Raw genomic sequence first — 11,831 nt, 5'->3', positions numbered from 1 at the left:
CATACATCTCATAGAACACTAATAGTTGTCATTACATTTTATTCCTGTGAATAGTTGTGCTATGTTTTATAAATCGAAGGAAGCTAGTAAGAACTATTGGAAACATTTCTTCTCATTATGGTCCACCTCCCTCTTGTACCAGAAATATAAGTGTAATATTGTATATGGGAATGTAGACAAAGTTTGCCTGTTGTACATGCATCTTGGTAGCTCATTATGTGGAAAAAACTTAAATTTTACACAAGCAAGCCAGCCTTATATTCAGGTACTTAAATGTGAATTGGTGATTGTAGGTCGGTGAGAGTGAAAAGCTAGTGAGAGCACTTTTTGGAGTTGCCTATTGTCGTCAGCCGGCTGTCATATTCGTTGATGAAATAGATTCGCTTTTGTCCAAGGTATGTTAGATTCTGACCTTCGAACTAACAATGAAACATGAAGTTATGAGGCATGGGCTAGCCCCTACCTATGTTGTACCGAGTTCCATACTTATCAAGCACATAATTCACATTGACTGGTTGCTATTTGCTAAAAAAAAAAAATCACCTGTATTTGCTTCTATGTATAAATATTCGATGATCACACAAAAAGTTCGATCACAGCATATTCGATGTCACCAACGTCAAGGTTAAATTTACGATGTGCAGTTTATACTGACATTACAATATACATCTGGTACGGTGGACCATTTGTGTGGTCTATTAGACTACATCGGGTTTTCCTTAAGACTATTGTTCACTTTGTCTTGCTTGTGGAGAAAGATATTCTTCTAAGAACTTCTGTATGGTTGCAGCGCAAAGAAGGTGAATATGAATCATATAGACGATTCAAGACCCAATTTCTTATTGAAATGGAAGGCTTTGATAGTGGGAGTGAGCAAATTCTGCTTATAGGTGACTACTGAATTTTTTCCATTTTGGCATTTAAGGAATCTTTTGAAACAGTTTTTGTTTGCAGGGAAATATTTTAATCAGCAGTTAACAACTGAGAATTCAACCATAACACTGCCTTTGCTAAAATAGTCCCTCTTTGGGTAGAATTTTAGGAGCACTCTCTCTCTCTCTCTCTCTCTCTCTATAATAAGACACTAAATATGAGTAGTTGCCCTTGGGTTTGAGAAGAAGGAATTGATGTGTTTCTACCTCTAGTTTTGGACGAGCTTAAAATGTTTTTCTAGATTTCTGCTCTCTAATGAAGTTGCAGTAGGCAAAACTAATTTTTACATGTCATATTTTTTTTTAATCTTTATTTTTTTTTCCAGATGAAAGAAAATCTATATACAAAATCATAAAAATAAATTTTTACATACATGGTTTAAATTTTGGTTGGCGATCAATTTTCATCCTGTAAAGAATTATTCAAATAAATATTATAAACCATGTAGTGGATGATCCCAAATGATGTGACTTCAAAGAATACATACAGCAGAATTTGCAATCGTATAACACATTGGTTTATTAACCAGGAGCAACAAATAGACCCCAAGAACTTGATGAGGCAGCACGAAGGCGACTGACTAAGCGACTATACATTCCCCTCCCTTCTTCAGGTACAATTTAGACCCACTTAAATGTTGTGCCTTTTATCAAATAAGAATGTATCTGCAGACTGTAGTTAACCATTTTTATTTGGAGCTGAAGATGCGAGGTCATGGATCATCCGCAATCTCTTAGAAAAGGATGGGTTATTTAAGCTTTCAAAGGAGGATACTGATAAGATATGCGAGTTAACTGAAGGTATCTGCTTTATACAGTTCGTAGAGAAACCATTTATTTATTTATTTTATCCCAGACTTTCGTTGACAGCTAACATTTAGGCTATCTTTTTTTTTATTTTGTGTTGTTCAAACTTCCTTTGTGTTTCATATATGTATATATGTATTTTCCCCCATTTGTTCCAGGGTATTCAGGATCAGATATGAAAAATCTAGTGCAGGGTGCCTCCATGGGTCCACTGAGAGAGGCTCTGAAACAGGGCATAGATATTACAAAGCTGAAACAGGAAGATATGAGGCCAGTAAATCTCGAGGTAATTCTAAGCACACGTGAAGAAGAACGCCTAGAGGCCCACGAAATGAAGCTTAGTATGAATACAATTCAAGTTGTTAGTTTTTTTTTTTTTTTTTTATCATTTATGATTCCTTGAATTTTTTATGCAGGACTTTGAGAGTGCATTTCTGGAGGTGAGTCGCTCTGTATCTTTGGATGAAATCGGTGCATATGAGGAGTACAACCGAAAATTTGGAAGCTTGTCGTTCTAGAGGTCTGTTTGGTTAGTGAAGAACGAAAATAGGTGACAAATTACCGCAAGTTGTAATGGTTTGGAAGATCAATCAATAAACATTGACTTGCTGATCGATGTTAGAATCATGTTTTTAGTGTGTTCCCGAAGCTTTAAACTTCTTCCTTGTGCATCAACTTTCAGGAATAAGAAGTGTAGTTATCTTTTCTTTGGTTTAAAAGCTCACAAATTAGACTTGTATGTATGTATATATACATATGGACACACTCATGTAACAAGAAGGAAATACGGAAAGATAAACCAAACACTCGTGTAACATGAAGGAAATATGGAAAGATAAACCAACATCCTGAAAATAATAATAATAGCCGAGTATGCTTGTATATATATATTTTTTTGGATAACTTGCACGTATATATTTAGAGCAGTAGTCTATTAAAACATTCTTTTGGGTAAGTGCACCTGAACTGTGTGACTTAGGTCATAATTGGATAATTTATTTTTAGGAAAGTTGTTTTATACCTTTTGTATAAAAATATATCCTCAATAACAACTAACTAGACAAATAATTTTTACAAAATTAATGGAATGAGAAAGAGAGAGGAGAAATAAAATATGCTGATATGGTTTCTTAACAGACTACTCAACATAAAAAAAAAAAATTACACATCATACATGGCAGGGTAGACTGCTAGATATTTTTTACACAGCAACATCAGTATATGTCATTTCTTCTCCATTTTTCTCATTTTATTAATGAATCAACCGCAAACACTTCTAAAAAAAAAATAATTCAAAATTTTTGTGACACATCAAGTTGACAAAAAATAATAATAATAATAATTAAAAAATAAATAATAGGAATGGTATCAGTGAAAAATACACAAAAATAAAATTAGGAGTCTTAAATAACAAAATAGTCTATTTTAAATTTTATTTTTAATTAATTACAAATGCATTAAGATTTATTATTAAGGCCCAAAATATTCTTCAAGACCTTATTGTAAAATATCAAAATAACCTTATTATAATCATATAATTCCAAAATACTTCCCAAAAAAAAATGAAAAAAAAAAAAAAAATCCTATGTAAACCTTACTCAATATTAATAGTTGATATTAAAATGCTAAATTTTAGATAAATTTAGAGAGAATTTATTTTTAAACTCATTTCTAAGATTTATTGTATTGACTGTATCCGTATAGTGTGAAAAGTGTAAATATTAAATCTTAAAAAAGTGTAAGATCCTCCCGGCGCTCGAGAGGGGTCGTGTCCCCTAGTAGATATTGGATCACGAGAAGGGAACCGACTCAAATTTTGACCCGATTTGAATTCGGTTTCAAAATTTAAACCCATCAAAAAATGGACTTTGTACCTGCTCCATTTCAAGCCCTATGCTCCTCAAGAGTATGAAACTTGGGTGAGCCAACTTCAAACGAACCCAAGTCCAACCAAATCTTTGAATGGTCTCATAAATCAAAATATTATTTATAATATTATTTAAACAAGGTAGTATTTACCTGAAGTATCAAAGAGATTGCGTAACACAGAGTGGCCACTACAGCTAGACCTAATCCCAACACCAAATTGTGATTCTCTTCTGTCTCATGATTTACATGGGAGAGCAAGTCAAATTTAATCGACCCGATATTAATCTCCACGCGGTGACAGAAAGTGAAGACCGCAACACTCATTGGGCTCAATATGATCCCAATTATTTTTAATTTCCTAGCTGTTTTAAGTTTTAAGGTCTCTAACCTGCCAAAGAAATAAAATAAAAGAATATAATAATAAAAGAAGAAAAAGAAAGACGGTAAAAAATAAGTTTAAGATTATTAAGTACCAAAGAATTTTTGCAAGAATGAATGTGACAACAGGAGTAAGGTTGAGATAGCTCTGGCAAACATTGCAGACGTAAAACACAAGCTCTCTAAGTGCAAATTCCAATACAAAGGACTCTTGAAATTAATATTAATTAAAAAATTTGTTAGTTTGATGACAAACTACAGAAAGAAAGTAGTGTTGACTAAAGAACAAAAACGAATATTATAAAACTGATTGTAAAAATGTGCAAGTCCCATGAAGAGTTTCAAACCGTTAATATGTATGATTTTACTTGCCCAAACAACCCACACATAAATATAAGGCATATCTGCTTCCATGTCAGATTGTGCCTGTTTCCCCAACAGACAAATATATCTATTTAAATGATTAAAAATATATATTTTGCTACGACTTTTCCAAATTATATATATCTGGGTTCAAAAACCTAGACTTTGAAGGTTTTAGTTTTAGTCATCTACTAGTACTCCTATATATTAAGGAATTAATCATATATATATATGTGGTACATATGTTAGCTTTAATACTCTACTAGACAATATTTATTGGAGTGGCACAAAAAATCAATCAAGCATGGTAACATTACTCAACAAGGATCTAAACAGAGTTTTGTACATTTTTTCCCCAAAACAACAGAAAACAGAAGTAATAAAGCTTTCACAAAGGTTGCATGGACTGCAATATGTAGACCTAAACTACATGGTGGCCTTGGATTTGACTGTATTGAAATGACCAATAAAGTTTCAGACCTTAAACATATTTGGCAGATTTGTACTAAAGGAAGGAGCTTGTGGGTGGACTGGATCTATAGGTATCTTATCAAAAATAAAAGTTTCTGGACAATCAAAGCTAACTCAACCAGTTCTGGCTTTTGGAGGAAGCTCCTCAAACTTAGAAACATGGCAAGAGGGTTGATCAAGCACAGAGTTGGAGCAGGCATGGATACTATGATGTGGATTGATTTTTGGTTACCAAATGGTCTTCTATGTTCTCAGCTGGGCCTTTCTGAGATGGAAATTCTTCAACTTGACACAAATATTAAAGTGGATAGCCTAATTTACAATTCTCAGTGGGTTGTTCCAGCCTCCCTTCAACACATACAATTCCTACAGTCACACTACTTCAACTCCCAAATCCAAAACTTGCAGCCTCCATCCCTCCAACCTGACTTTATCGAATGGTTACCAAGTCCTCCTATTGGATTCTCTCAAAGACACACTATGGATTACTTCAGCCCTCCCTCACTGATGTTCACTTGGCACAACCTCCTTTGGTTCAAGCACCACATTCCCAAGCATAGTCACATCCTTTGGTTAGCAATCAAAGGGAGACTCTACACTCTTGATACCAAACCAATGAAGCACAAGCACCACACCAATGCCTGCTATCTTTGCATGTCTGACTGGGAATCAATTGATCATTTATTCTTCAAGTGCAAATTCAATATTCTTATTTGGGAATTCATTCAAAATGTTGCCGGATTCTACATCAGACCTGACTGCTGGGCTGATCTCATCTCATGGTGCTTAACTACATGGTGTAACAAATACTTCACTACTCACAAGCTCCTTCTGTCTGCTGCTATTTACTTCATTTGGATCGAAAGAAATGCCAGAGCCTTTAGGAATAAATCAACCAATGCTCAACACATCATTTGTCTTATTAAGGACTGCATCAGAAAAAGGCTTGCTTCAATGGCACTGAGGAAGGGGACTGAGCTCTATCAGAAAGAGACTATGGAAGACTTATATAAACTTTTCCTTGAAGGCTGTGCTTTTGCAGGAGGACACTCATGGCGCCTATCAGAGTAATCTATATCACATTCGCTTGATTAATTAATGTTGTCAGTTTGCATTATGGTTGCTCTTCTGAGCAGTTTGTTCATGGCCTATGGTTGATATTTAAAGCAGTTTGTTACTGCTTCTGCTTAGATTAGTTGTGGTGGTTTGATCATGCCACTGCTTAGGTTGGTTGTAGATTTGTATTGTACTCTTTTTTCGCTTGTTGTTTCTCCCCTTAGATGGGGATCCTTGAACATTCCTTCCTTTCTTCAATGAAGCTTACCCTTTAACTAAAAAAAAAAAAATCTAACCAAAACAGTCACTCCTTATATGAATCAATAATAACATATCATTAATAACTGACTTTGCTCGACCCTCGATCATGTAATAACATTGAATGAACTTTACTCTGATATGCATATATACCAGAAAATCAGACCAAAGAACGTATCAAAAAATATTGATTAAAGGCCTGCGTTTAGAAACCAAACAAACAAAGAAAGTTAATCAATGTTATATGTGATAACAACTTTCTGAATGTTCTTCTATAAGACTTAAAAGTTATTAAGTTGTGGTACCACTCAATTCATATATACTCAATAATTTTTCAATCAATAATCGATGTGAGACAAAACTCTCAATTCATATATACTCAATAATTTTTCAATCAATAACCAATGTGGGACAAAACTCTTTTTAGAATAATAGACTAAAGAGAAAGGTTGATCATATTATCAAATTATTAAAATTAAAGAAATTAAGAATTTTAGGATTGGTAGTGTCATTTTACCAACATCCTAACACCACTAAATATGTATAAAGCCCTAACAGAAACAATTCATCGTCATATATTAGCAAAAATTTTATATTTCAAATTTAAAAATTAAACTAACCTTGCCAAATAAAACCTCATATGCGAAGAAGGTACTATTATCTTATCAACTTTAACTAATTTTAAGTGTTAATTAAAATTGTGAACTATTTTCACCTGATTTACAATTCTTGAGTGGAGAATTTATTTCAACTTTAAATAATTTAAACGTAAAGTGGAGAAAAAAAATCCACTTGTTGCATTTGATGATAGATAAATTTGTTTCGGATTCGTTATTATTTTTTAAAAAATTAATTGATTAATTTTTTTTTTTTTTTTTTTTGTCAAATAATTATTAATGTTGGTATAAAAATAATTGGACTAATTGATAGTAAGAAAAAAATTGAATAATCAATAATTCAAATAAAAATTTTAATTAAAACTTAAAATTTAATTTTGTAATTTTGATGAATATGTCTCCTAATTTTGGTCAAGAAGGACAAGCATTAGTGAATTTTGGTCATGAAGGTTGACTAATATTTTTTTAAAAATATTTTCAAAATTTTCGTCAAATACCGAAAAATAAAAACTAAAGAAATCATGAAGGTTGACTAATATTTTTATTTGAAAAATTGTTACATAGAAAATATTTTACAAAAAAAAAAAAATTACGGTCAAACAAATAGAGCCTAAAAGAAAAAAAAAAAGACTACAGATCAAATATTCATTTAATAAAAATTATTTCGGATCGAATCCAACAATAACTTTATCAAATTTGGATTAGACTGACTAGACCCAAATTCAATTGGTTTTAACAGTCTAACACCATCTGAATATATCTAATTATTACTTGATGTGGCGAACATGTGGATCTTATGCAAATGGATACCTGTAACACCAAATAAGATTGAAATACAGGACAAACCATCAATGGATTTCACAATGCAACCTAATGTGTGTTCTTGCCCCTTTGCAGAGGAAATCGCAAGAGAATGGAGTTTACCGACATTCTTCCATGAACAATTCCACACCACTCCAACCCTTTTTTCACCTTTTCGAACGCATCACCACCACCACCTGTTGTGAAAATTTCACATATTTATAGAAATATACAAAGTACAATATTCATACACAAGATAATCAACAGCAATACTAATAACGATTCTTTCATTAAACTGAATAATGCATCATTTGAATAATATGAATACAACAATGAACATGAATTTAACAAGATAAATAATTCATCAATATAATATTAATATTAACTCAATAATATAAATTAAGAAGTAAACAATAATAATAAAATAGGTAAGAAAGTGTTGGACTGATTGTTGAGGCATGTGTGTAAACACATTGACCTAAAGCAGATAGTCCTCCCTTTCGTGAGGGTATTGATGAAACTAGTCAGCTCCAAGATACAACCCAATCAGTTCGTAACGGCGTGATGACCACAGGAAGACTAGGTCCAAGTCTATATAAGTCTAGTTGCTCGTAAACTCAATATGTAAAAGTACTCCCAAGGAAATGATAGAATAGGCTCATAACCTTACAAAACTGTCACTCTATGTTATACGATCTACCCAAATCATACTCTAGATGCTTTATATATATTGTATATATAGGGAGTAAAATATGTAATCGCTAAGATATAATAATGATAGAATTTATAATTGAAATAATATACACCATAAGTATAATTTAATTAGTGGAATAAAAACCCATTTAAATCATAATTAATATAATTTATATTATTATTAAAATATTCCCAACAATCCCCACCTATTTTAATAAAAATAAGTAAAATATTATTGAGCAACTTTATACTATGCAATCGGCATAGGTGTTTTTTGGGCTTGAACCTACACTTAGTATGATAGTCTCCGTTTGAGGAACCTGAATGAACTAAGTCTTGAATTCGGCCTCTTGAGCCAAACTTCAACATACCACACACATAGTATTGATGATAGACTTGGTTTGGCAAGTTAGCGCAATTAATGGCCATGCGCTGGTATCTTGATTCTCATGAAAGCTCTAGGAAACAGCCTAACTCCCACGGTCGCAGCCCCACGATGACTTTCACTTAGGTGAATCCTCCAAAGGTATATGTGACCTATACTCGGCGAGAGTATGCTCGCCTCGAATTCATTCAGGGCAAAGTCATTTCTTAATGTCACATCACAACACGGATGCCATAGGGATGAGCAGGAAAGAATTTCCTCGAAAAACCTCCTAAAAAGAGTATTGTCAATAAGTCATGCAATGTAGATTGTTTATACCCTTTAAACCTTTCGTCATGTGATATAAATCGCCAATTAGAAGGTTGGGTTACTTCCGTAGGTGACCCCCTTAGGGCTTAGGCCCATCCCCCTCGACATATATAAGACTATGTCCTAAGAAAACTCTTGGTCTTTTTTTTTTATTTATTTATTTTCTTCACAACCCAACTCTTGAGTTTTTCTTTCTTTCTTCTCATTTTTTTTTTTCCCATCTTTTTCACCATTTATTTATTTATTTATTTCCATTCACCCCACCACTTCCTTCTTTTTCTCTCTCATTTATTATTATTATTATTATTATTTTTTTCATCATCTTTTTTCCTCCACAAAATAATTCATCACTGAATAATATACCTCATTGAAAATTTTTGGAGAGAAATTGTTTTGTTTGTTGTTTCATTCGAATGAAATTGATTGTATATGCTTTCAAATTGTTGCAATATCGGAAGTGGCTTGAGAGAAGTGCAAGGTGGAAAACATCACAAAGACGTGTGCACACACAAACACAAACACCACATCGGGTGAGAGAACCCGGGTAAGCCCGTGCGATCTCCCTCCACCACACAAAACTTTAATTTTATTAAGTATGACCGGCAATGCGAACACTATATAGCTATTAAATCACAAATAATAAAAATCCTTTCTCCTTGTCGTCCTGTTCTCTGATGCGGAAATAGGGAATGTTGCCTTCCTTCTTCTTTAATTGCATTGAAGTGAGACCCCACCAACTTGTCGTCTTCTTCAACCTAACAGTACTTCACTTCGGTGAAATCAAGTGATATTCTCCAAGTCTTCTTCTATGACTGATCCTTTGCCCCGCTAGGCAATGGTCCTCTTAGAGAATACACTTTTTGGCTTCCTTTTGTGACTGAACTAATCTTCATTAAAAGCTTCGATTATATATGGCTCCATCATTAAGAAGCTTGATCAAACGGTCATGAAAAATATAAACAGACATTGTGTCAGTTTTGTGAAAACACTTCAAAACATAACTGAATATAAAATCTAATAAATGAATGAGAACTAAATAAATACATCAGTTTTATGTTTTGTGACAATAAAAAAGAACAAAACATAACGTACCATTTTCAACAACTTTCCCATAATATTCTAACGGATCAAAGTCAATTAATATAAATGATTTAACTCAAATAAGGTACTATAATATTGGAAAGAAAATCTTATACCATTCAAACCTTTTATTTATTTATTTATTTATTTATTTTTATTTTTTTGAAAAGAAATTAAATTGACAAAGAGTAATATTCTATAACAGCTATATATATTCATCTATACAACCTCAAAGGCTGTTATGTTTAGTAAATTAATTAGTAAACGGTAGATTATTGCAATGGTTACAAAGATTACCGTTTCAAAATAAAGACCATTCAAATGATTTTAATTCAGGGTAACAGCAGTCAATTAATGAATGACAATGAAATGATCTTAAATAAGAGCCGTTGACAAAAAACCTAATATGCAAATAGTAAAATATTTATACAATATATTTTAACTAATTTATACGCATCAATTTCTAACATATGTACATTAAGCACTCAATAGTTTTGGATGACCGTAAGGATAAATTAATGCAATCATCAATTTGTATAAAACATCATATCATAGTAAAGGTAATTCTCATTTCATTTAATTTTATATTATTACTATTAACAAACACGGAACTATACGAACAAGTCATAATGGAAATATATAAGATTAACACTTAAAAGGAGTCATTAGAGAAGATCAAAACAGAATATATATATAGATATGCACAACGTTACGCAAATGATGAGGTATGAACATCTAGCTACTAATTCCAAACATCTTGCAAATACAGTATCAAACTGCATGATTGATTGTCTAGCATGTGTAGGTACACCGTAACAACAAAAAATTAAATGAGAGAAACAAGCAGATCATTCTATATACATAAGAGCCTTGAAATACCATAATATTCGACCACAATAACCAACCAGTCCACCAAAATAAATAAAATAATACAACTATAATATTCTGTATCACAATTATATCATAACTCTCCAATTTCCCAAATAACATATTCAATACAGGCTAGTCATTTAAACAAAATATACATGCTTACCATTAATCTGTTACAAAATTGAACAATCTATAATCTCATATAATTTAGGAACTTATCAGCTTTAGACTGTTGTAGAAATTCCACATATTTATAAAAATATACAAAGTACAATATTCATAAACAAGATAATGAACAATAACACTACTAACGATTCTTTTATTAAACTGAATAATATATCATTTGAACAATATGGATACAACATGAATTTAACAAGATAAATAATTCATCAATATAATATTAATATTAACTCAATAATATAAATTAAGAAGTAAAACAATAATAATAAAATAAGTAAGAAAGTGCTGGCCTAATTGTTGAGGCATGTGTGTAAACACATTGACCTAAAGTTGAAAGTCCTCCCCTTCGTGCGGGTATTGGTGAAACTAGTCAGTTCCAAGATATAACCCAATCAGCTCGCAACGGCGTCTCCTCCATGTACACGACCACAAAAAGACTAGGTCCAAGTTTATATTAGTCTAGTTGCTCATAAACTCAATATGTAAAAATACTCTCAAGGAAATGATAAAATGGGCTCACAACCTTACAAAAGTGTCACTCTATGTTTTACGATCTACCCCAAATCATACTCTAGATGCTTTATATAATATATATATATATATATATATATTTGGAGTAAAATATGTAACCGGTATAATAATGATAGAATTTATAATTGAAATAATATATACCAAGTATAATTTAATTAGTGGAATAAAAAACACATTTAAACCATAGTTAATATAATTTATATTATTATTAAAATATTCCCAACACCACCA

At 32.0% G+C, this 11,831-nt stretch overlaps 2 protein-coding genes across 2 annotated transcripts in view; both read left to right on the top strand.

Annotated features, from left to right (window-relative positions):
- Positions 1-2,434, top strand: part of LOC132267405 (ATPase family AAA domain-containing protein FIGL1-like) — a 3,130-nt gene extending 696 nt beyond the window's left edge. Inside the window, exons 3-8 of the mRNA XM_059768569.1 lie at positions 294-395; positions 791-890; positions 1,463-1,546; positions 1,638-1,733; positions 1,898-2,025; positions 2,156-2,434. Coding sequence (XP_059624552.1) covers positions 294-395; positions 791-890; positions 1,463-1,546; positions 1,638-1,733; positions 1,898-2,025; positions 2,156-2,257 — 612 coding nt within the window. The 3' untranslated portion in view covers positions 2,258-2,434. The remainder of the gene's footprint in view (positions 1-293; positions 396-790; positions 891-1,462; positions 1,547-1,637; positions 1,734-1,897; positions 2,026-2,155) is intronic.
- A 2,545-nt stretch (positions 2,435-4,979) lies between these two features.
- LOC132267550 (uncharacterized) lies at positions 4,980-5,891 on the top strand. Its single transcript, XM_059768700.1, has one exon. The coding sequence runs from the start codon at positions 4,980-4,982 to the stop codon at positions 5,889-5,891; it is 912 nt and encodes a 303-aa protein (XP_059624683.1).
- Positions 5,892-11,831: the final 5,940 nt, after the last annotated feature.

The sequence above is a fragment of the Cornus florida genome, unplaced genomic scaffold (assembly GCF_030987335.1).
Source record: "Cornus florida cultivar Cherokee Brave unplaced genomic scaffold, ASM3098733v1 CherokeeBrave_3.0.0_Hap2_Chr07, whole genome shotgun sequence".
Classification (NCBI taxonomy): Eukaryota; Viridiplantae; Streptophyta; class Magnoliopsida; order Cornales; family Cornaceae; genus Cornus; species Cornus florida.
This window is presented reverse-complemented; position numbering and strand designations above follow the sequence as displayed.